The sequence below is a fragment of the Idiotropiscis lumnitzeri genome, chromosome 18 (assembly GCF_059441095.1).
Source record: "Idiotropiscis lumnitzeri isolate Australia: NSW breed Sydney's pygmy pipehorse chromosome 18, RoL_Ilum_1.0, whole genome shotgun sequence".
Classification (NCBI taxonomy): Eukaryota; Metazoa; Chordata; class Actinopteri; order Syngnathiformes; family Syngnathidae; genus Idiotropiscis; species Idiotropiscis lumnitzeri.
In genome coordinates, this window is record NC_142408.1 from 2368912 (window position 1) to 2395125 (window position 26214).

The 26214-nt window shown below is 40.0% G+C and overlaps 2 protein-coding genes across 9 annotated transcripts; one reads left to right on the forward strand and one right to left on the reverse strand.

Moving 5' to 3' along the window:
• Positions 1 to 17003, reverse strand: spp1 (secreted phosphoprotein 1). Of its 2 annotated transcripts, none has more exons than XM_088281126.1 (10): positions 16854 to 17003; positions 16672 to 16773; positions 4806 to 5027; positions 3752 to 3821; positions 3420 to 3464; positions 3266 to 3340; positions 3094 to 3159; positions 2835 to 2990; positions 1907 to 2227; positions 1 to 968 (listed from the first exon to the last, which is right to left on the reverse strand). In XM_088281126.1, the coding sequence occupies exons 4-10, from the start codon at positions 3803 to 3805 to the stop codon at positions 693 to 695; spliced, it is 993 nt and encodes a 330-aa protein (XP_088137252.1). In that variant the 5' UTR covers positions 3806 to 3821; positions 4806 to 5027; positions 16672 to 16773; positions 16854 to 17003; the 3' UTR covers positions 1 to 692. The 2 variants fall into 2 exon arrangements, with proteins under 2 accessions (XP_088137252.1, XP_088137251.1); XM_088281125.1 differs by having other exon boundaries at positions 6 to 968; positions 2835 to 2993.
• On the forward strand, positions 15396 to 25564 carry sh3bp2 (SH3-domain binding protein 2). Of its 7 annotated transcripts, none has more exons than XM_088281117.1 (14): positions 15396 to 15760; positions 20015 to 20154; positions 20707 to 20809; positions 20962 to 21079; positions 21182 to 21249; positions 21357 to 21442; positions 21509 to 21589; positions 22435 to 22512; positions 22690 to 23398; positions 23610 to 23733; positions 23964 to 24019; positions 24369 to 24444; positions 24598 to 24657; positions 24741 to 25564. In XM_088281117.1, exons 1-14 carry the CDS (start codon positions 15675 to 15677, stop codon positions 24864 to 24866), a joined length of 1911 nt encoding a protein of 636 aa, XP_088137243.1. In that variant the 5' UTR covers positions 15396 to 15674; the 3' UTR covers positions 24867 to 25564. The 7 variants fall into 7 exon arrangements, with proteins under 7 accessions (XP_088137243.1, XP_088137244.1, XP_088137245.1 ...); XM_088281118.1 differs by having other exon boundaries at positions 15397 to 15760; positions 21512 to 21589; XM_088281119.1 differs by lacking the exon at positions 15396 to 15760 and adding an exon at positions 17407 to 17434.
• Positions 25565 to 26214: the final 650 nt, after the last annotated feature.

A 26214-nucleotide genomic window follows, 5' to 3' on the forward strand; every position in this document is an offset into this window, starting at 1 on the left:
AAGTGAAAAATCAGGTGTGTGCATAACTTGAACGGATAGCACGCCTTTTATGACATTCATTCATCAATCAATGTCATATGTTCTATGCGGCCAAAACAAATTAATTTGACCATTTCGATCAAAATAAATAAACCGTATGCAGGGTGGATTTAGGTAAAATAATTTTATTCATATTTTAGAAATGTTACAAAAATACATTACAATAAAGGGGAGGCGGGGTCCATATGTAGTGTAACGTAAGAACTGAGGACTCCAACAGATTTTATACTAAAGCAAGCAACAAGCTAAACCCCACACGAGGCAAATACGGCTTCAAAGTTTTGCTGATTGAATTTATGGCCGATATTTGGATCCAACTGGGTGTCCCTCTGGATTGTGACCCGGATATGATTTGATTGGGTGTTGTGTTGGTGCGAAGATTTTCTTCCAGATTATTCTTTTTTTTTTTTTTTTTTGTCATCAATGTTGAGAATTTTGGACCCCGTTTTGAATTCAGCAGAAATGACCTGTTTGAATTAGACAAATACATTTGTGCCAATGAGCTCAAATTTATTCTTAGAACTCAATGAAAAACTGTTAGTAAACAAGCATCGGTTTTCTTGGATTGTCTTCAAAGTGGACAGATTGCACCTGAATGCCGCTTGAACGCCTTAACAGCAATCTGCGAGACACCACTTGACTTTCTGGACGACTTATTTGGCGGTTATGACCACAGGCATGTCAGTGGTTTCGTGGCCCGTCTCGTGCTCATCCGAGTCACTCTCCTCGCTGTCGCTCTCGTCAGAATCGCTGTCGGCAGCTCCGGGCGTCGCCGTGGCCTCCTCACTGCTCTGCTCCTCTTCCTCCTCCACATCGGCCGAGCTTCCGCTATCGCTTGTGCCATCATTCTCCTCCTCCGCGGGGAGAACATCCTGGTTCTCAGGAGTGCTGGTATCCTCCTCCGCGATGTCAGAGTGCTCCGGATAAGTCTGACGCAAAGAATAGGAGCAAAATTGCAGATTTGGAGGCTCCCAGAATTTCACACAATCGTCGCTTTAGCGAAAGAAAAAAAAGTGAAATATTGAATTGCCCCCAAATTGGAGCCCTTGTCATCTATGAGGAACCAAAGTCAGGATCTCTGGAATTCACTTTTCTCAGCAATATTTGTACGTAAAAATGTGCAGCATTATTTACGTATACTTCGGGCTATGTTATGTTGCTAATTCATAAGTGAGACATCAGAGTGGATGTGTGTGACAAGTCACATGAAGTCCATTTGACGGCATTTTTCTATGTGACTTAACACAAACTTAGAAGGAACAAATCATTTCAGGACACCTCACGGCTAGCTACAGCCAGACGGACCAGGACTCATTTCAAGCCGGCAATGTCACGGCGCCAGTTGAAACTCTGTAATTAGGATTTTCGTAAATTATGACCCTGAGTATTTTAACTACTGTATTTTTCCCCCCCCTTTCCTTTGAAAGTTTGCACCGGCGGCATTACTGGTTTTGCAATATTGGCTTACTTTGGTTTTGCAGAACACAAGCGACAACTATGGAGGTCTTGAGGTTTTAAAAACATGTCATATTGAGTTCTCATTCACAAACGTGTCGTTAAATGTACAAATACCTCCAGATCTGGGAAAAATAAATAAATAAAGGACCTTATAAAACTTCATCGATTTCTAGAAAATTTCTCGTGTCTTACACCACCAACACACCGTTGGAGCAAGGCGCATACTGAGGTCTTAAATATAGCCACCATGTTCCGGATATAACCAACCAAATGAGAAATAAATGACCCCTCTTGCCACAAAGTTTTTTTTTTTTTTTTTTGCTCTTTCTCTCTTGTTTCCTGTTGATATATAATTTGCACAAAAAATAGCTCACAACCACATAGTGGATTTCAAAATAATCCAACTGACCTCGCTCTTGTACACCTCGCGTGACTTCTCCACCTCGTTGTCAATGGGCATGTCATAACCCGATTTCTTCCCCGCGTCGACGTATTCATAGGACTTGTAAGAGGACGGGGCCTTGTGGTAGGTCTTCTCCTCCGCGTAGACGTAGCTCTTGTATTCACTGGGGTATCCTCCCATGCTGTCTCCGCGGCCTGAATCTGTGTCTGTGACTATGGTGGGCAACAGGGGCTCCTCGGTTACAATGACGGGGGTCACCGTCTCGGGAGCAACGGTGGAAGACTCGCCAGATTCTGAGCTGTCTTCCTCGTCTTCCTCTTCGCTTTCCTGGAGGGTGTACACGATAAAACACTAAAACAATGTCGAGACTGATGCCGAAGTTAATGACGAAAAGAGAAGTGGTTTAAGGAGAAAAGTATCTTTTTTGCTTAGCGGAACATAGCTCTGACTGCCATAAGATAGAACCCAGGGGTAGTATAATAATCATACAATGAAAACTGCAGGGGTTCCGAAATTGAACCTTGAGGAACACCATGAATAGATAGCAAACATGTGGGAAACATCTCTTTTGCTTAATGCATATAAAACAGCTGAACAATTCTAATATAGGAAAGACAAAATGCGGCAGCTCAACTCCGGAACAAAGATGAGAACGTTTGATCATATTATCCCGATACTCGCCAATTTGCATTTGCTTTCGGTCCACTTGAGATGCGATTTCAAAGTTTTGCAATTTACCTCAAAAATAATGCACAGCTTAGCACCTTCCTATCTCGTCGACCTCGTGGTACCGTATGTTTTGTCCTGAAACCTTCGTTCTCAAAATGCTGGTCTTGTCGTGATCCGGAGAGCCCAAAAGAATTCTGCGGGTTTTCGAGCGTTTTCTATTCTGGCATACGGCGTTAACCGACCGGGCATTGGTTTGACTACTCACGCTCTCCTCTGAGTCATCTTCATCACTGTCATCATCAGCATCATCATCATCATCACTGTCTTGATTTGGTTCGTCTTGGTTGTCGACGGACGGCGTGTCCGTTGTAGCTTCATCGGTAGTTTCAAAGTTGACCAAAGCAGGAGTCTCGACTGCTGCCTGCTATAAAAATACAGAATTCCGAAGATTCACTGATAAATTATTCAACGTTAAGCGTCCCGGCATTCAATACTAGGATTTAAATGTATTCTTCATGTCGTACCTTATCAGAACCATCTGTACTCTCATCTGAATCGCCAGCAACGGGCGCTAAAAATTTCTGGAATAGCTGTAAGAACGTTGGTCACAATTAAGTTAAGATTGTTTTTATACTTTCATCAAAGCAAACACATTTGGAATGTAAAATATTCGTTTGCATTAAAGAAATGTCGTACCCTGAATGGTGACACATGGAAGCGAGTCAATTCGGCCATCTTTTTCTTGAAAAGTGACGCTGCAGGTCGCCTGACCTGAGGATAAAATCAAGAGTCAACTTGGATGTCTCACTCACGACAGTCTCTCCGTCTGGCTGTCTGACTTTATACCCACCACTTCTTCAGAGCTCTCTGCCGAACTGTCAGAATATTTTTTTGCCTGAGAAGCAAATAATCACAATCAATTAAAAAATTAACTAAAACTACTAGTGGCTAATCAAATTGCATGGGCTCTTGGGAGAGAAAAAAAAATCTCAGCGCATCATAGCGTTCATGAGCAGTATAGAAACGTCATCATTTCAAAATGATTGACAACTTAGCAGGCTTACCAAGTAATCGTCACATTTCGTACAGTTAAACTTAATTTGGTTGAAATGGATGGACAACGTAACACGTGGTCCCTGATGCAAATAAATTGGGAAGAAAACAAAAGAGGCAATCACTCACCGGTCGGCAAAGAACTGCAGCAAAGAGCAGAACAAAAACAAAAGCCACTTTCATGGTGTCTGTTTGGCGTCTAAAGAGCAAAAGAAAAATAGAAGCATTGTTAAATATTTTAATGCAATATATAAATATATATATGTAAAATTTTACTTTTTTTTTTTTTTTTTTTACATTTTCTCAGTCAACACCCAAAAATAAATCCCATCAGTTATCATGATGGGATCATGGATGTGAAACTTTTGAAGTTCTCAAGTATAGTGAAAAACCCTTGCAGCATGTAAAATGTTCACGACATTTCTACTTGTACGCCTCTGGGTTTGTATTTTTGTTGAAAATGACTTTTCTATCAGCACTGCAGCCTTACATCAAGCCTAATACATGCAAGTATGATTTGTCGACATAATTTTTAGACAGCAGAACAAAAAAAGTTTGGACTCTGGTTGTACAATTGCTTATTTGTAGAGCAGTGTTCAGAACGCAGCATGAAATGAGTTAAATTGCAGGTTAAAATTAAAGTGCATCCGCTGCGAGACCCAAAAATATAGGAACAACTGAAAGGCCGAACGATACAACACACACACACACGCACACACACTCATAGTTAAAAACTAACATCTCATTCCACAACCATAGCTAGTAATCTATTGCCGCTCAGCTTCAAATCGTCCGTTTTTTTTTAGTTTTTTTTTCTGGGCTTCTCAACAAGTTTCAACCACTCGGCCTCACGAGCGAGACACTGCCGTTATAGTCAAGCTCACTTTACTCACCCCAGATGTTGGATGGGAAGCTATCATTGAAAATCAAGAGTCTCGGATCATTTTGCATGCATGGAAATTAACTTAAAGTTGGAATTATTATTATCTGCTCAAGAAGCTAGTGTACATTGCTCAAATGAAATGGTCCTATATAAGTAATTACAGGAGAACTATTTGCAGCGGTGCCCTTAATCAGTAACATGTCATTCAGTTCCACGACTACGTTCCAGATGTTATCATCAACCAAAATCCCTCCCAAACACTCCATTTTTTTCATTCACATTTTATGAAGTTGTACTAACCTTGTTAGCAAGAGGAAGCCTGAAGAGGTTTGATTGCAGTATGTTCCCTGGATGCTGTGCGCCGTCCTGTGATGCTCCAGCAGTCTCCCCGCCAGCCTTTAAATCCGTACGCTTCTGTCAGCAGCCAATCAGAGTCGAGACTATGATGTCATGAGGTTAACCGCTCCATGGTCCACCTCTTGTCTGTCTCCCCCACTCTTCCTTTGGTTTGTGGTGTGGGGGCTAGCGCACATACACAAGTACAGAGAAGAAAAATTAATTTCAGAAAATGCTCTGGCATGATGTAGATTAAAAAAAAAAAAAAGCAAACAAAAGCGATGACATTGATTCAACTTCCTTACAGACAGAAAAATGTCTGACTGAGGTCTTGCTGGATAATTGACAATTTGTCTGGAAGATGAGTCGAGGGCTTTCTGCTGGTTGGTAAAAATAAATATGAAGTGTTATTTCCCCCAAAATTCTGTTCGCTGTGCACTTGTGTGGCATTTCAAAATTGCGAAATTAATATCATTCAATATTTAACAAGTTCCTAAAAAAAATTACATTTGTATTTTTTTTTAATAATTGTTTTTCAGAAGTGAGCTCAACGAATTATGACCTCATTCATTGTAATAATAATGTAATAATAATTTATTTATGGGTGGTTCTCAGAAAGCATGGTCCAACGAGATGCTCAAGTCCTGACCCACTTGGAGAGGCAAATATTTTTGTTTTGAATTTAGAATTAATAATCAATGAATAAAATAAACAACCTTACGGAGATTTGGCTGTCGTTCTCATTGTTTTATTTTGAACGTGCTTGAGCGAAACCTGAGCTCACGACATGAAACCAACGTCACATACGTCCGCTGCCATCATTTCTGCCTCGCACAATATTCCGTGATGATCGGGTGGGTGGGTGATGTTATTCCTGTGTCTCGTCTGGCTATATTGTCTCACTTCTTGTTTCCATTAAGACATGTTGGTCTGGTAGTCAGTTTATTTGCAACACAAAGACATTTTAAGGAACTGGAAGACTGCAGTTACAATTTTAGGTGGCTCAAGTAGTACTTTTATTTGAATTTTACTGTTCTTCTGATTTGTTAAATTTACTTTGTCATCATCCCTATGAAAAGACGTAATTGTGTGTGTATTTTGACGTGGAAAAACACGGTTTGGGGTTGGGTTTGATGTTTACAGAACAATAAACACCTTTAATAAAATAATAAATGTGTGTTTGCAAAAAAAAAAAAAAAAAAAAAAAAAAAAGAATTTGACGCAGGTTTTGAATAGGTTTTTGTTAGAGAACTAAGATATTTTGCCGTTTTGGTCAAAAGTTCTCCTTTTTGCGTGAAGTGTTTAGCAAAAGAATTAAAAAAGAAAATCATTCGAAACAAATGTAATATATTTTATGTTTGTAGTCTGTATTGCTGTTTTTTTTTTTAAATACATACTGGACATCCACATATTTATACATACACACTCATGCGTATATACACACACACACACGCACACACGCAACACCCACTCGATGACAAGTCAGTAAATTGACTCAGCTCAACCCATGAAACACATTTGGGACAATCTAAAAGCAAGATTCTGAGCAGGTGTTGGTCCGGCACTGGCTGGATGACCAATGACCAAAATCAAGTGCAACAAAAACAGATTTAGCAATGAGTATTATTACACTCTAATAACACAAATGGCACTTGTTATTGCTTCGGCACCAACTGAATAGCCTCGGAGATTTCTGTTAAAGTTCTGTTGGAAGTTGCATGTGTACCACGCTTTTTGTTTTTCCACTAATGTTCATATTTGTGTGATGCCGTTGGTACGTAGACAGTGACACATGAGTCTGGTTGAGGGCGGAGGGATAAAGCGAGTGGATCGTTCATTCGACCGCCTGACTGTTTGTTTTGTGATTAATCAGACGACTGTCTGGAAATGACATCACAGTCGCTCAGGGCTCAGGTAACAACCAATCACGCCTCGTCGATTTTCTGAAGCGGAGCCATGATTGGTCGTTCGCTGAGTACGAACTGTGATGTAGTTTGATTCGACAGAAGAGGCAAAATGGCCGCCCCCTGAAATGGACTTAATGCTGTGTTTTGATTTTTTGGGGGGTTCACTACCACTTTAAGTCAGTTTTAAATAGTTTGCAGAGCAGGTTCGTTTGTTCATTAGTTATAGTTTTTGGGAGTGAAAGGTTTAATTTTTTTCCCCATTTTATTTTATTAGTTTTAGGATTATTTTTAGTTTTTATAGTAGGCGTTTCATTTCTGCGCAATTAAAAAAAACAGTATTATGTAGTGGAAAACTCAAGAAAAATATTTTATTTTATTTCAAAAACAACCATCCTCATAACCTGCTAAGAAATTTAATAGAGTGCCACGAATAAACTTCAGTGCATCACATTAAAGCATCACCAGAGCCCAAAACACCTCGTAAAAGGGAAAAAATATTTCATATTCATATTGGAAAACAGCCCAACGAATTCGCAGCCGGACTTTCTGGTGTGTTGAATACATTGTCAAAGCACACGATGACCTCATTCTTTAAAAAAAACAACCCAGATGTTTGTCCTGCCAGCCGTGGTCAACAACAGAAAAAGGAAGGACAACCGTTCTTCACCCGCTGGAGGTCGTTCACGCGGCAAAGGATGACCACCAGCAAAGACCATATTGTCCAAAGTGTCTGAAATGTGAGGATGGCCAGCTCACGGCAACACTTGGAAATCACCGAGAGTTTTCGATCTCCAGTTACTGCGGAGCAAAGATCTCAAATTCCTTTGTGGAATTATAACCCAGATGCAGCCATCAAGTTTCTCTGCTCAGAATTGTGTTTGGTTTGGCAAGTCCTTCAGACAAGTCTTGCATTTGTCCTCAACGTTGTTATTACTTTAAGGAACTTACTGTGGCTGTCGCATAACAGGCACGGTCGCGATGATCATATATTGGAACGTTCAACAGATGAATGAAGAACACAAACGTGGCTTTGGATAACGTGTCCCTTTCTGCTCATGTTGGACAGTTTTCAGGATGACTGCGCTTGATTGGCAACTTAGTTTGTCTCACCAGGGTGTGTTCTTCATAATTGTGGCTGTGAGTGCAAGTTGCCGGGCGGGGAATGTCGATTTGTTTTGTACGTTGTATGAATTAGACAGAACTAAGTGCTGCAAATTTGTCTGTGTTAAGTTAGTGTCATGACTAAGGCAACATAAATATTATTCATTGGGTCTTGGTGGGAGAATAAAAACAAAGAGCGAGTCAACGCAAATGTCATTTGATTGTGCAAATGATTCGAGTCGCAACAAACTGAATTCCGTTTTGTGCCATGCGTAATGTGCAGTCCAAACTATTTTTGTTTGAGGGTGTGGCTGCAGAGGGGGCTGCGTGAGTTATTTGTGTCCGTAAAAATGGCAGCTGCGGTCCTGTTGTGGTCGGACTCAAACCAGACTTTTACGCGCTCGAGAAAAGTTGAGGCAAAGAAGGAGCGATGAGGACTGGAAAGAGAATAAAACACTAAATCATATTCCCCAAACTACATTCGAATGATCTCCATCTATCCGTCTAGGTTCTTTACAGCATCTCCTCATGACGGTTACGGGTGATCGGGAGCCTATCGCAGCCTATCCCTGCACTGGTTGGCAATCCATCATGGCCAAAATTATTTATTGATCAAACTCTCATTTATGAAAAAAAATAATAAAGATGGTTCAATTTTTTGTGTTTTCTGAAAAAAAAAGAAAAAAAAAAAAACATCTTGAGCCACAGGTGTCAAAGTCAAGGCCCGGGGGCCAGATCTGACCTGCAAACTCATTTTATGTGGCCCGTAAAGGGGAAGAGATGCAAATAAAACTTTGCAGATTTTTTTCTTTTTTTTTTGGGTTGATTCTGAATCTTTACTCATTTTCTCTTTAGAACATCAGGGTTTTATAATACCAAGAGCAATAGTATTAATAATACGAATATAAAAATAGGTCATATAGTCCTGAATTAAGGGGTTCTGCAACATTTATTTAATCTGTAAAAATAAAGTAAATTCTGTATTACACAAGCAACTATCAGTAAAACTGAAAAACAAAAAAATTCCAATGGATATGGTCATCGCAAATAGTTTCACCGTCACCTTCGGACATTATTTCGAGCTTGTTTTCATTGGGAACACTCTTTTCCAACAGCATAATTTCACACAACTTCATTGTGGTGTGTATGTGACACGGTGTCATTGTGGCACGCATCGAGTCAGCACTTTAAACGAAGAAAATCGCAGTGAGGAAAACCCCTTCATTGTGGTTCTATCAAGTTACCGGTTCCAAGTAGATACGGGGCGAGGAAAAACGGAGACCCGTCGTGGCTTGACTCGATGTCCTTCGCATATATTCTGAAGTTATAACAGATGTGAGATGGACCAAGTGAGTGGAGTGAGCTACCCGATTGCCAACGAGTTGGTGCCGGCATCCAAGCCATATTCTGATGGGGAGAGTTTGACATGCCTGCTCTACGTTTTTACGAGACAAAGTAAATGCTTCGAACAAATTATAATCACAGCATTTCAATCAAATGCAAGTGCAAATTGCATTTTTAGTGTGGCTGAAATATGGCTTCCAAAATTATTTTGGACCACAGAGGGGATGTGTGCATTTAACAGGATCACCCTAAAATAGTATGGTGGGCGGAGCCTGGCGACCTACACATGCACGTACATAAACCTTTTCAAGGATGTGCCGGCACAAAATAAAAAAGGTTACGTTTTTCCAGTAAAGGGCATTTACATGAAAATATTTGAAATTGAATCGAGTGAGCGCAACCGTGATCTCAGTATGTTTTGGAGATATTCTGGGAAATAACCGTGACACCACCGTGACACTTGGGACTTACCCCGGACTGGTCAGCGTACTCCCCCCCTGGTTTGAGATGTTTATATTCTTTCATACTTTTGAACAGATCATAAAAGAACAGAAAGTCTAGTCATTGACCACAATCCAACCAAGTCAAATCAGCAGCTATCGCACAAAAAGCCTTTATGATGAGAACTACAATAATATTTTATTCGTAATTTTATTTTCTTGATTTTACCGTTGTCCGTGGTTTGTCTTGATCTCGAGGCACATACGTTTGACCAGTTGAAATATTTTTTGCAATTTAAAACAATTTCCAAGTGACTCTGGCAGTCTCAAGTCAAAAAAAAAATAAACGATAAAGAACTCTATCCACTTGTCACACTCTGGCACTCTAATTATTCACCAAGCTGCAAAATGACATTTTTCAAGAAGAGTAGCGGATCCATGTGTTTATTTTTTTTTTTTTTATATTTGTCACAAATTAGGTTGCCGTCAGCATTGTTCATTTCTATTTTTATAGCAGCCCGTAATTAAAGCATGTTTGTTCCATAATAATTTGATGTGATCTGCTTCCACGTCCCAGTGTGTGTTTCTTGCGTCCAGACAAGGAGGTGTTATGCAAGCTTACACTGTATACTCTTTTAAACACGGTCTTCCTTTACATACGCAAGCATGTGATTACATGTTTATGCACGTGTGTTCCAACTCTAATTTGAAACATTTTAGGAAAAGTAGCAACTTCTCATTGGATGAGCCAAATGTAATAACAGGTCATCACACAGTCAAGGCTGGCACTCCCTGAGAAGAGGCCCCGGCTGCAGGGACGAGGAAAACGACCTAATATGGCCACTTCCTTTGCGTGACTCCGGAGCCTAAAAGGCCACCTCTGCGACCTGCAACAACCCTTTCGAAACATCCTAAACCAACCCATGAAAGAAAAATAAAAAACAATAGAAAATAGAACCAAAGCATGACTAAGATGTAAGAAATACTGGCAGGTTATGTGGCTTTTTACAGTAAGAGGCGGGACTCCAGCCGCTTCCTCTCAGCAATGATTTAACAGTATGGAAGTGGCCTGGCACTTCTCAAAATGTGTATCGTTAAACTGCGTATACTAATATCCGTCATATCGGTAACTTTTTATCGCTTTGTATGACTGCATTTGATGTGGTCATTTTTTCATATTGGGTCATGTCGGGTTTGATTGTAAGATTGTGTTGGAAAAACGAGGTGAGCAAAGCAGTTTTTTTCTTTTACTGGAACTTCATGCTTCATTGGTTATGTGAGTGGGCATTTCGAATTGCCTGTCTCATCTGAGGTTTGGCTCAACAGCCAGGGAAGTTCCTTTTAAATCTACTTAAACATGTTCTTTAAGATGTCACGGTGCTGTTTTTGTTTTTTCTTCCATTACACCACTAAAACACAAACGCAAAACGATAACTGCATAAGCTGGCCTGTGTATACTCACAATCAATTTGTAAGGCCTTTATGAGTGCAATGTCCGTAACGATTCCCGCTCACGTGAAGCGTAGCCAATAATTGTTTGCGCTTGCAAATTTCATAACATTGTGATGTTACATAACTGACTACAACAAGCGTCTTTTCTTTGAGACACAAACACTTTCCAGTCAAGATGCCAGAGATTCTACTGTGGTGAGATGAGAAAGGGCGCTAAATATACGCTCGAAAAGACTGGACCTGGGAATAATCAGCATTGGGACTGCCACATGCTAAGATGTACGTCTGCCTCCTATGCGTCCGTGCGTGTATGTGTGTGTGTGTGTGTGTGTGTGTTCTTATCTGGCATGGGAAATGAATGAAATTATTTTCATTTACTTTTTTTTTTGACAGCATGCTAAGAATAATGAATATTTGTCACATGTACCTATTTTTAAAAGCTATTAAAGCTAATGTCATGACCAAGGTTAAATTACTTGGCAATTACAGAGATAATGTCCTCATTTTATGTGGACACGCTGCAGTACCTCGAATCCACCACTAAATGTCGCCATAGTACACTTTAAAACACAGTATCCGGATTGGCCTCGGGTTGCATAAAGTTGGACTGTGTGTTATCTGAACTGGCACGCTAGAGAGCAGCATCATTCCTCAAGTGGAGATGATAATGTAAATGATATTAGTAAGGTATATTTTTTTTAATATTGCTATATGCAGGTATGCAATTTTTCTCAATAATGGTTGTTATTATTAGTTGTGTTGGTGGTGGTTGTACAGAGGCCTTCTGCAGCATGTTTTTAGAAAATGGGAGATAACCGGAGTGCCCGGGAAAAACCCACGCTGGCACAGGGATAAAATGTAAACTCCAGACAGGAAGGCCAGAACCGGGATTTGAACACAGGACCTCTGCACTTTCTTTCTTTTTCATCTTTGTGTGGCATAGGTGAGAAAAAAAAATAACCATGTAATGAGGAACTTATGAAGCACATTTAAAAAGTCGGTGATTATCAGTCGTATGAGTGGGTAAAATAAGCAAAAATCATTATCTTCATTGGAAAAAAATGAATGGTAGAGAGGTGGTCAAACACAGAAAAAAAAGCAACAAACAAGGAAGGCATGAGTCAGAGAGAGCGCTCATTGTCGCTGTTGCGGTTTGACATGTTTCCTGTGACTGCTAAAAATGGTGCAGCGTGTGTTGTTCTCTGTAAGATGCAAGAAGCGTGGGTTGGGTTTGTTTTTCCCCAAATAGAACCAACATAAAATGTGAAAATGTGGTCTCATTAGCCTCAAGTCATTTTTTTTTAAATACTGATCGATGCGACGACTTTTAAATGCAAACCAAAAAATGTGATGACCTCATAGGAATTAATTCTAATTTCGAATCAATTTGAATTTAAAAATGCAGTTTAAACTTGATTTCTGGGGCTATTCGACATGAAACTCCCAGATTGGGTGTTTATGACATAATTACGGCCCAGATGTTTGAGGGAGTTTTCTCTAAAGAGGAAGTAAGTTCAGAATCCGACTTCTGTCAAAGCAGCACACTTGCAGTCAGGATTTGAACATTCAGTGGAACTTTTTTTTTGTGTGTGTGTAATTGTTTAAGCAGCAGAATGAAAACAAAAGTTATTTCTGCTTTGGCGGAATGGAGCCTGCCCTGACGCTGTGCACAGAAGCTTTGAAAAGCCGTGTCAGGAAGTGATCTGGGCTGGAACGCGGCGGGACTGAGAGCTGCGATGTCAAACGCAGACGAGCTGCTCAACTGACGCGACACTCGATGGGTGAGTTTCCTTCACTTTCATTTTGTGCTCATTTTCTGTGCGTCTTGCATATGAGGAAAATAGAAAACATCCCTCAGAGTCAATCGACCTTTAATCTGATTTTTTTTTCTTATTAAATAAATGTTTGGGTAAATTATCACGATATAATGAATATGAAGACATTGTCGGAAAAAGGTACAAGGTGCAACTATGAAATGAAAATAATCTGTTGGAAAAAAAATGATCACAATTTCACCGTAAATTGTAGTTCAGTTCTTCTGATAGGCCGGCAGAGATGTCATTTCAGGCCCCGACTTCACACCAGCGCAAAAATCCGAAAAACAAGTGTGATATAAGAAAACAAAAAACTCAGAGAAACACAGGGGTCATCAACCATTTTGAAAAAGAGAACTACTGATTAATTAACCTTGCCATGACCTCATTGTTTTTGTCATAGTTGGTGTGCATCATCTGCAGTACCTGCTTGACATCTTTTCAATTGTGAAAGATGTTCGCTGAGGTTAAGCTACGCATTGAACAAAACTTACTGCAGCTCTGCTTGCCTTTTGGCGTTTACATGATTTTTCACCTCTTTGCAGTCAGGCTATAAATGGAACAAGCAAGATTTACAGTAAATCCAAATTTAGCCGCACACATACACATGTAATGGAAATCTAGACTCAAACTTGTTTGGACAAGTTTAGACAAGACAGATGTGAGAGCACACCAGCCAAACAGGATTGCCACTTCAGGTGTCTTCATTTGAGAGATCGTCTGAAATGTGCCACCCAGACTCAGTTGAGTTGCACGGATGGACTCCGAATCGGACTCAGGGAAGTTCAGAGGAGTGCTTTTGGCTCCAGCAGGATTTGTCATTACAAACTGCTCGAGTGGACAAATGTTCGACTTTTATGGCATGTTGCGGTTTATGTTCGAAGCCAAGACATCCAAGCAGACAGTTGGTTAGCAATATCAGTTTTTACATCTGAAATGTAATAACAATAATAATAATCATATGTGGCATGAACACTTTTAAACTAATCATGTTTTGTCCCAAGTCGATTTAAGGATGAAATGAATGACTTTGGTTAATGAGCATTACAATTAGCCCCATTGAAAAATGTGGATTGTGTTGACTCATTGCCTCACATAGAAAGAGATTTTCCACAACTTACACTGACAGTATACTTTAAACGAGACCGAAAGTCATTAAATTAATTGTGAATAATTCTAAAAACAGTTTGACATTGAATGATTTCAATTGACTTGAGAGAGTCGGTTCAGTCGTGTTGCTTGCTGCCAGACAAAAGGTCTTGTGGTTTGCGACGACAGCGAATGCGTAATTTACTGTAACAGGAAGTAGTCACACTCTCGATTGTCAGGTATTTCCGTTTATCTGCTGTGTGCTCTAATACCTAGAATTATCTTTACACAGTGGCGGGCGGTCAAGGCCTTCGCTGGCCTTTTTAGGTGAGAGTTTTTATCCAATCAATCGTGTTGCAAGGCAGGTTTCACAATACGAGTAGCACGCACTATTCTTTCCGAGGCCTTCAGATCCATGAACGAATTTTGTGATTGGATACTCACTCGCGAGGGGGCAGCGCTATGCGGATTGAACACACCCGCGAGTCGTTACCCGCGACCGTTCGAGAATCTAAAATCTATTCTTGCTTTTTTTTTTTAAACCACAATGGAAGGATTAATTGAAGATATACTTGCGAAGCCATTTTCAAGAAGGACGTTTCAAGAGAAGCTAAGTCGTCCAACACTCACTTTCTGTATATTATTTCTTCAGCTGTTGTTTCATAAATGATGGTATCATGAGGAGGATTTGTTCAAGTCAGACTAAGTGGGACTTGATTGAAGTTCGTAAGTGTGAAATGCGCGGCCCGCCACTGAACAGGTGGTTGATGGTTTAATAGTTCACTCGCCTGACTTCCGCGCAGGCTGCGAGTGTTCAGTTCCCACGCAATGACAGCGTGAACGGAAGTCTGAATGATTGTCTGTATATTTGTTCCCTGTGACTGGCATTGTTTTCAGCCACGGTGCCGCCCACAACATTGAATTTCTTTACATTATTGTGTTCTTAACTTGCAAGAAGACTTTTTCACTTAAAGGTTGACTACATACAAATACAGCATTTCATGTCAGATGTCATTCTATTATATTCCGCTTCCGTCGCCTGTTCACTATAGTCTTAAATGTCGTTGAGAGGTTTGCTGCCAGGGTTGATGTTTTATTGTATCTTAGTTAAATACAAAAATTATACAGGTTGGCAGGGTGACGGTCACTAGTGGCATCCATCCACGTGTCCTCTGGCCCCACAATATACTTCTATGGTGACTTACCCAAAAGTTTAGTTGACAGTATTTATTCTGGCTTCTAATGATGGAAAGTCCCCCCCATCGCTCTCACGTCCTTTGTGTCCCCACGATAAGCATTTTTGTGTAGAGGTGTGGGTTCTTTCCACGAACCAATCACACTGGGGCAGACACAAAGCAGGAAGGAAAACGCTTCATGCAGCCGACCAATCACAAGGAAACCCCTGCAGGAAATGGCTGACAAGAGTTTGAAGACTTCAAAACCCCCCTCTGCAGAATTAAGGAAAGCCACAACCTTTTCTTCTTATACTTTAACTTTTGATCCGTCCTTCTAACCATACATTCAATCATCTCACAACAATTGGCAACCTACTTTGCTTTTTACGTCTTTATCAAAATGGACTCCACCTACCTAACGCTTGCTCAATTTAACGAGACATTCAACCCCCATCAAGCTCTGTGAGGGAAACAAAAAAAAAATGCTCTACTGGGAATTGCTATCGCCAGAATGTATGTTCCATCTGTGAGGAAGTCCACTGTGAGGAGCTCAAAGCCAAGTGTTAGGATCTCTTTTCAGGAACAGAGGGATGTCATGTAAGTAAGGATCGTCTACTACGCACTCTATGCCGTTGATTTATTTATTTATTTTTTTAGTAGCAATTATTTTTTGGTGATTAATTAGTAACAAAATGTAATCGCTTGACAGCACTAAGATTTACAATTAAAAAAATACTGAAAAACCTTGCCCAGCATTTAATGAATAATAATAATTAACTTGCTCGGAGGTAAAATTAAATTTACCATGATATTCTCATTTGGCCCCTGTAGATCCTTCAATTTGATATTTAAGTGGATGCTCAAATAAGTAAAACTGCAATCGTTCCTCTGTTTGTTTGTTTTTTGCCTGATTCAAGTTTTTCCTCACTAGAGTAAGTAAATACCAAAAGTCAGGCAGGTGTGTAGTTTCTCAGATGTTCTTTCAATTGAGAGCTTAGTAAACAGCTAACGGATGTTATAAAATCCAGCTGCGTTGTGTTTTTGATATACAGCACACCTCTTTTTTTTTCAGACAATATTGGTTTAGTGGAACATCTCAAATTCAATACCCACTTGCACAATCTGGAATTTCTGCGAGATGTTTGAGGGAAATGAGGTCGCACATGCAGTACAGTCATCATGCGCAATTCAGCATCATAGTAAGCGAGTAACTCTGAGAGTTTTCTTTAACTTAAAATAAATCCTATGATAAATGTCAGTCATCGTTTCAGTCAGATGTGGCTTATTGACTCCTGCTACCGTTATCTGTTCGAGATAACACTCCATGCCAAGTCAGTTGTCGCTAGGCTAATGGTTCTTGTTAGAAAATGGGACATTTCCAGGAAGTGTTTTAGATCCGACCCTCCGTCAAAGCGGAGGATGGGCGTGGAATCGTATTTGTCTTCCTGCCTTGTGCTCTTTCACTTTCCCTCATTATTTGCTCTGATATGTATTAGTTTTTTACTTACTGTGTGATGACAGATGATGACAGCATTATGGAATATATATGTAGCTCTCTTCACTGTTGTGTCGCTGACACAGGCGGTTCTTGAGAACGGGCGCTTTGAAAACTACATTTATAATGCAATAGAAGAGTACAAATGAGACACATATTTTCAACAAAGTAAACAAAAGCACAACAAATAAATACCTTAATAGGCCGCTTTCTGTGAAAAGAGATCAAATGTCCAATAATCCACGAAGGAGTCCCTTTTAGTCCTCTTTTAGTGTCCTTTGACGTCAATCGAACTTCGAGCACCAGCATTAGCATAAACAGGTGGACATGCGCAGTTGAGTTGCAATTAATGTCCTTCAGTCTAAACATTCCGTAATACCAACATAAGAAGTATTAGTTCCGGACATGAAAACAATGTGACATTGTTAACTATAATTAATATTAACACGTTCCCTTCTTGTTACATTTAAATAACACATCACCTATGAAGACGTAAAATTATGTAATAATTTCCAACAAAATCACCCAAGTTCTGACTAAAAAAATGTAAATTATTATTTTCAAATCTAAGAGTTGCGAGCAACATTTACAATATAATTTCTCAAAAATGGTTAAATGACTTCAACTATTATTATTTGTGCTTCCATTTAATATTATTCATGTCACATTAATAAAAATGCGTGTTTGAAAATAAGGCATTTAACTTAGCAACTTGAGTGGCGATTTTACTTCTTTGGTGAGAGGAAATGCTGTGGCAAATTTGAAATGGCGAGATGGTGAGAGTTAAGCTGATTTTTCATTCATCATACATCCTCTTAGAGGAGGAAGTGACCTTGTCTGACACCTAAGAGTTCATTGGGCAAAGTAAACAAAACAAAAAGATGGTTGCCTCCATACTGCAGCTAATTGCGATGTAGTGGTGTTGGTTTAATCAAGTCGGAATCATTCCTAATAGAAAATAGAAAACACTACAACTGTCTGGTTTCGCATTGAAAATGTAAAACAGTTACAGCACCATTTTGTTTTGATTTGGTCTGCTGCCTGTGGGTTGGATTTGCTGGAACTCGACAAAGGGGGGGCAGGAAAGGACGGACCGCTGCCACACCGAGATGGTGATAGCGGTGGTGTTTGGATCGCGAAAAAAACTACACATATCTTCTGTGTGTCTTCTTGCAGCCGCTCCACCCTGATGATTGATTGTCTTTTCACCTTTTATCTGCATTCCGTTTAAGCCTCCATTAGACTACCATGCCTATCATGCCTGAGGGTTGACTCATTGCTTCACTTTTAGCCAAAACGTTGTCAGCTTTTCACATTTCAAAGATGACTCATACTAAGTACATTTTAAAGGGGACTTAAGGCTTTAAACCAAACGCTTTAGTCATACTCAGTGTATTTAGTTCTGTGACGTTATAAACAATGCGTTCTTTCTCACTAGGTGGATAATAGTTCCCCCAAAATTAAGCGGATTACCTTGTTTCAGACAACTAATAAGTTTCCCTTTTTCCCTTTTTTATAAACCAACTGTACCATCAGAGAGGAAGTTAAAAAAATAAATAAATAAAAGAACCGGTTCATGAAGCACCTTGAAGCTTCATTTTTCCATCACTAATTACTACTGATACTCAAAATAATTCCAATAATATGTTTTAAAAATATGAATATAATTCATATCTAATAATTATGGTTTTCAATCCCTGCTTCTTGTTATTGTCATTGCTATCAATGACACCCTTGGAATGTGATCACAAAAAAAAAAAAATCTAAACACATTAATCCTTCAGCTATGCACATACTGTCACATATGATGGGTTGAACTTCTTTTGTTTGACTTTTGGTGTCTAAAATCAGTCAATTACAGGAGTTTTTTTTCTCCAAAGGCAAAGGGAGGAGATGCCTTCATTCTTAGGCTACACATCATCACATCATCATCCACCCTTCATCCTCTGGAGTCTGCTGATAAACTGGAAGTTACTCGGAAAACTCATTTGAGGATGAAAAGCATGGCTTGGGATGTTTATTTGAACACTCATCCACTCGCCAGACACGCACACACGCACACACATAAACACATGAAACCTCATCTGAAAGTCTCCGGGCACGAATCTTTGCTGTTTCAACTCAGATTGTTTGTGTGCTCAAGGCAGGGCACTGTCTCAGTATAGGCGTGAGAGGGAGGGCATGCGTGAGAAAGGTTTCCCAGTCAGAGATAAATTGAACTATGTCAAGCTCAAGAGAGGAAGAGGAAAGGCAAAATGAGTCCGGTGGACTTAATCTGGGTCAATTAAAAGGTCTGGCGGTCGAGCTGCTGCCAGCGTTGGCGTACACGGCGGTTGCTTCGACTGTCAATCTGCTGAAAGACAACGACGCAGTGAAGAGCATCAAAACAAAGCTTGACAGGAGGTAGGCGGCAATCGGAAAAGGTCACCGCTTCTCACATGTTGCAAAGGAATGTGTGATAGCGATGCTTGTGGCACAAAGATGGATGTGCCGACTGCCTACCATACTGACATTTGATGTGTTTTTTTTTTTCAAAGTCATCACGTTTACAAAAGTGTGTAATAGAGTGACTGGATTTTGTCGGTCAGTGGAATGCGGCGCCAGTCTTTTTTTTTTTATTGCGCTTTTGTTTGGCACAGTTTGACACAAATCAACAAATGTTTAAAATTGAACCTTGCATGTTTAGACCGGGTTAGTATACAGTATTTGGGCTCATTTTTCTAACACTTAGAACAGGGGTGTGCAAACTTTTTGATTGGAGGGCCACAATGGGTTCTAAAATTTGACAGAAGGGTATTTTGGAAACCTCACCTCATCGGAGAAAAAAAAATACATTTAATTTTAAATGAAAGTGATCAAAATAATTTCAACAATATATTTGTCTTTGAAAAACCACATTATTTAGAAAATAAAACATTAACAAGGTTTATTATTTTAATTTTTTTTCAAGTTCAGCGGGCCGGATTAAAACGTTTAACGGGCCGCATGTGGCCCCCGGGCCGTAGTTTGCCCACGCCTGACTTAGAATAATTAGTCTATGCTCCACGTTATTATGGTAAATTTAGTAAGCGGCTTAAAGTCTTTAGTGTGTATGTGTTTTATCCTTGCTTTTAATTGTCTGAAATGATTTTGACTGTAAACGCCTTTAAATGTCGTTTCAGTTAAGTGAAGCCCATTGCGTCACGTTGTATGAAATGTGCTGCATAAATCAAGCTGCCTTGCTTTGCCATGCAATTGAAGAAACTTAATAATGTCATGTTTGCCGCTACGGAGGGGATTTGACTGAATTTGTTGAATCGAATACAGAGATGGATGCATTGTAATTCTTTCTCAACTTCTACTTCCGTTTCCTGCAGAACCATGTCATCTCTCGAGGTGTGTTGGCCAGTGCCAATGCGAGCCATTGGAGCACAGAATCTCCTCACTATGCCCGGAGGAGTTTCTATAGCAGGATACCTCCACAAGAAAGGAGCCAGCCAGTTTAGTCTCATGAGATGTGAGTAAATTGACAATTTTACTTTTTTTTTTAAATTAATTTAATTTCTAAAAATAAACATGGAGGTGTTGTGGGTGATGAGAAAGTAGTCAAAATGAGTTGAATACACAGTTGCAAGGTTGATCGCGGCGCTTTTGACACATTCTGAGGCAATTTTGGTCATTTGCCCACTTGGTCGCCACCACATCACACGCCCAAGGGCCGATTCGTGGACTAAAATTCACTTCCGGCTTTTGTCCCGCCCTAAAAGAGAGAGAGTCGGACCATTCCATCCCCGGGACAGAAATAGACTCACTCGGTTCCGTGCATGGAATTTGCAGGTAAACTGCAAAATCTCCCCTTATTCGCGGATGATCTATTCGGCTGCGCATGTGATGCGTGAAATTGCAACCATGACCATTTCAGCAACGATACAACATTTTTACATTCTTCGAGAGTTCCGATAATATTAAGCAATAGTATTCGTTATTGATCAAAACCGATTCTCAAGTGTGCTAGCGTCTACCCAAGTAATGTGAGCAGTGAGTGAATATGTTTTGCTTTTCTTTTCAGGGCCATTGAGGTATATCATTGTCCACAAGGGCTGTGTGTACTACTTTAAAAGTAGTACGTCTCCTGCACCACAGGGAGCATTCTCTCTAAATGGTTACAATAGGTCAGCAGCGGAGTTCTCTCTCTTTTTTTTGTGATTTTTTTTTTTTAGCCTTATAGAGATCTGATTTGTATGTGACTTTTTAAAAATGTATTTAATGCTACACTCTGTTCACACACCAACCTCAACCCTCCTTCTCACCCCCCCACACACAGAGTGATGAGAGCAGCGGAGGAAACGACATCTAACAATGTTTTTCCATTTAAGATGATCCATTTCAGTAAAAAACACAGGACATGGTTTTTCTCTGCAGCGAGTGAAGATGAGAGGAGGGTAGGAACAATCACACACCCACACATTACAGTTGTATTAAAAGTTGAGATTTGGGGATCAACTCGGTAAACATAACATGTTATATTTTATGCTGTAATACAGAGATGGATGCGATCCTTGCGACGGGAGATTGATCATTATAATGACAGAAAAGAGTCCCAGATTCCAAGGTGACCTCATTAAACCCTCTCCAATTCTCCAAAAGCATCGGAGGCATTTTCATGTTTCATTTTCTGCAGATAATCATTTAGTGCTAACATTGTCTTTGTTGCCATAGTGACTCCGATTCCGACGCAGACAGTTTCTATGGGACCATCGAGAGGCCTTTGGATATTAAACACCCAATCAATAATGCAGACACTGGTAAGACATGCAGAGGAAATTGATTTTGGATAAATTTGCCACTGAGCTACCCAATCTTCCTGCAAGTAGATTACGGTGAGGATGACGATGACGAAGGTGATGAAGACTATCTGAAGCCAGACGGTGACAATTTCCTGACATGTCCAAGTAAGTGTAACTCCAATAATCATAATCACATTATCTCCAGTGTATAAATCAAGGTAGAGTTTTGACGCCATTACAATTGATGTTTGCAGAAGTGTGAGATGTTAAATCATATTAAAAGACAACTTCTCTTGACACTGCTGTATAGTTAGTCATTTATTCAATCTATTGTTGTTTAATATTTTAGTGTATAAAATGTGCAGAAATGCCAAAGGCCTGTAGCAAAGTACTACTTTACTGCCATCCTGTGGCGTCTTTGTGCCATGTTTGAACGCAATCAACTCAATTGGCAGTAGAGTACGTACTTTGATAAGATGTGACGTGGCCTTATGCAAATGAACAACATGGTTTTATCCTTGTTTGGTGATTATGTCACTGTAAGTGCCTTCAATTAATTGATTCACAAGTAGATTCACAAGATTAAGTTTGGCACAAGTTTAGACGCTGAGACTGTAAGATGCAGATACGTTCTTAAAGTAAGTTGAGGAGCTTTTCCTTTTGAGAAGCATTCACAGGCAATTATAAACCTTTTTTGGATTTTCACCAGTTGGATTTTAATACTGTATTGTATCTGGATGTTTATGGTCCTAATGTTATGAAATAAATAACAGAACCTGTAAAAGTAAGATTTAAAACAGGTGTGAGCAAACTACGGCCCGGGGGCCACATGCGGCCCTTTAAACGTTTTAACCCGGCCCGCCGAACTTGAAAAAAATCAAATGAATAAGCCATGTTAATGTTTTATTTTCTAAATACTGCGGTGTGTCAAAGACAAAGATTTTTTTGTAATTCTTTCGTTCATTTTCATTTCAAATTAAATGTATTTTTTGTTTTTTTTTCCCGATGAGGTGAGGTTACCAAAACACTCCATCCATCTGCTCCTGGTCCGACCCCTCTGTCAAATTTTGTGGCCCATCAACCAAAAGGTTTGACCACCCCTCATTTAAAGGGTATACTTTGAATTTAAAATATAACATGCTTAATCAGACTAAATTGGACTGTCTCTTGACTTTGGATGCAATTTGACAATAAACTTACCATAAAGACAAAAAAAAAAATAGTCTGCCCTAAACCAATTGAAAATGTTTGTTTTACTTCCACAGGTCGACCTGCTGGGCCTCCACCTTCTTACCCCCCTCCTCCCGTTCCAATGATACCTCAGCGACAATGTTTAGACATCCATAAAGACCCACCACCCCCAGTTCCATCACACAATCGATTGCCAACCAACGCAAACCCCCCCAAAAAACTGCCCTTGGTACCCTCTCCCACTCTGAAGGACTCAAATAAAGGTCCGCTTCCTCCTCCCCCCTTCGGCGCCCAGCCGCACAATCACCCATCTTCCATCCCGCCACCTCTTCCACCACCCAACTCACAGAAGCCCGTGAGAAGCAGGACGCAGTTTGCGGTCGGTCCAGGAATTAACAGAAGACCCCTGAGACCCTCATCGGCTATTTCAGTCCAATCTCCCGCCACCCTGCCCATCTGTGAACAGCTCGAAACCAGGATGATCGCCAAACATTTAAATCACTGTTCTCGTGATGCCGGAAGCAACCTGGCTCCTGTCAGCAACCACCGCAGCAGGCCAAGCCGACCAGTCACCAATGCTGCAAATTTTGAAGGCCCAACTCCCAGTCCTCGAATGCCGCACCCCGCGTCGCAGACTCCGACACCCTCCGGCACACCACCGGTACCCTGCCACCCGCCTCGATCTCCGCGTCTTCAAACTTTACAGCACAATGCACCAAAACGTCCAACAGTCAAGCCTCCTCTGCCTCTAACCAAGCCCCGGCAGCCGGGCACGCCCCTCCAGTAAGTTTCATTGGAACATGAAAATAACATGCAAAGGTCCAAGATGAGATTTGAACCCATAAATCAACTCACTCGTAGTAGCGCGGGCAGATTCTTCTCGTTATTCCACATGATTTCCCCCAAAATAAAACTGATGCCATGCTGTCTTGTTTAAACCGAATTATATTGCGGTGGAAGCACTCTTACTATTTGTAATCTGTTTTCCCACCAGAAGAGCAGCCCCAGAAGGTCAAAGTTTCCGTTCATCAGGAGACAATTCTGCTCAGGAGTTCAAGACGAAACAAGACGTGACCAAGTGCACTGAAGGAGACCTTTCCGATGAGGATTATGATAATGTAAGAATGACTGGGGACGAGCGATATTAACGTTATTTATTTCCATCATGATGCTTGAATTACTGTGAACGTGAACAAAACGTCCCATCAGATGAAAAAAAGGTCCACCCTGATTATCACGTCACATCAAGTTTAAATATATTTTCCAACTTATTTCATACATATTAACTTGTTGATTTTTGTCATGATAAACTGACGCTGCAGTGGAAATGTTTTTGTTTTATTTACAGATGCACCTGCCTCAATCCGTTTTCATCGACTCAACGGAAACCATCTTTGTAGAGAAGTATGATACTGATGTTTAGAAAAATATTTGTCTCGTAATCAGAGCTGGGCAGTCCGACCCTCCGGTTGCCCATTTTTGAGGGGGTGAAAATTTTCAAAAAAGATTAACAAAGTGGGCCGACAATTTTTATGAATAAGGCCAGAGGATCGAGATATCGGCCGGAGGGCGGTGGACTGACCGGCAAAAGAGGGTCAAGTGCCCAGCTCTGCTTGTAATAATATATGTTCTCTCTCGTAGCCCAATACTTATCTGAGACTATTCTTACCTTAATATAAGACACTCACTGTGATTGTATTTATTCATGCTTATTGCTTCCACTGCTAAAACTTGATAACATTTCCTCCTGTAGATTATTTAAGGAGAGTTCTGGCGTTCCGCAAGATGGACTTTATGGCATTAGAAACTCTGGAACCAAAACCTCCAAGGTAAAAAAAAATATATATGTGTGTATATATATATATATATATATATGTATATAATTTTTTTTTTTTTTTCAAGAGTGCAATTTTGAGAAAAAATATCGACTTTGATTTTATTGTTTAACAATATTATTGTCTCGATTATATTGATGTTCTCAGGTGCTGGTGGTTTGGGATGTCAGCATCGGAAAAGCCAGAAACTACCGTTTGTTTGAAGAGGTACACAAAACTGCAGTTCCCTTTCATATCTGACCATTAAATTATTGAAATTAATCCTCTGCAAAAAAAACCAAAAAAAACAGGGTGACCAGGTGTTTCTGGACGGTGATGTGACCTTCCCCACGCTCTCAGCCCTGATCGAACACTACTACAGCCATCCTCTTCCTCACCAGGGCTCCCTTTGCCTGCAGAAACCTTATTCAAACTAAGCGTCAAGTTAACCAAGAGTGAGAACTTGCTGACCACCGTGGAGACAAACCTGATTTAAATTCAGAATTGAATCATTGCCACGGAGAGCTAAATATGGCTCTCCTCACTAGAGGTTGCGCAAATGCCGTAGTGTGAGGAATTGTTAAACTGTGGTAAATCTCGCACTTTAAAATGTGGTATTGTAAGTATTACGATGGTTCACATGTTGCCTCGTTGCTAGTTAAATATTTTGTGACACTCACGCAGAGAAAACAAAATAAGGTGAAACTGTGTTATCCCAAAAAAGACAATCATCAGTATGGCGGGCAAATGTAAACTTGAGTCTTGTCTTTTCATATCCAGAATTTCACTGAATCTTCCTTTCTAGGAATGAAATATTTTCTGTTTATACCGGCGAAGTGTCTATCTTTCTGTGAGCACATTTTTTTTTTAAATTGAATTACCGGGACAATGGCTGGCGAGAGCCGTCATAGAATGAGCTACTTTTATACGTACATAAAATTTTAATGATGGTCATCACTCTGTATTTATTTGCTGTCCATGATGTATGTCAAGATGTAAAAAAAAAGTGCATTCAAATGTAAATATGAATTTCATTTTCTAATATATTGTAAATAAGATGAAATGGTATAAAATAGGCTTGTTGTTATATTTGAATTTTTCCCCCAAAAATTGCTGGAATAAAGTAAAAATCATAGATGTGGGTGTTGTCCATCGCATAAAAAAAATGCTATATATTCATTGAATATTTTATATTTGTTCAAGCTTAGTTTTAAAATATTCAAGTACAGTATAGAATGTAACTAACATTTGATTTAGGATGCCTCTCGGGCACATCCTCCAGTGAGGTGTTCTGGGCTCGGGAATGACCCAGGATTGGCGGGGAATTTTTTTTTTAATTAAAAAAATATATATAGGCACGTATGGGTGATAGCAAATCCAAACCAGGTTGTATATGTGCCACCAAACCAGTGCCATGACATTTCCAGATGATTGCAGCTGACGTCAACGGTCGCTGTCTGTGGTGCTGAATTGTTTAAAAAGAAAAATAGGATAAAATGTAGATGTTTTATATTTAGGCCATATTGCACTTGTCTTATAATATATGTAGTTTTCCAGACAAAAAAGGCCCATGTCTGGCATTTTTGTATTGCAAAACTCAAATCTGTTAGTGCCAGTCGACGCAAACAGAATTGGTCAGTGGCTTGGGAGAGTTTTTTTTTTTTTCAAAGAACATAAGAATCTAGGGCAGAACAAGCTTTAGGGGGTATCTGCAGCTATCAGCCATCACGAAGGATGAGGTTCAATCCTCTGATAAGAGCAGAGTCTGTCAAATTTGGCAACAAG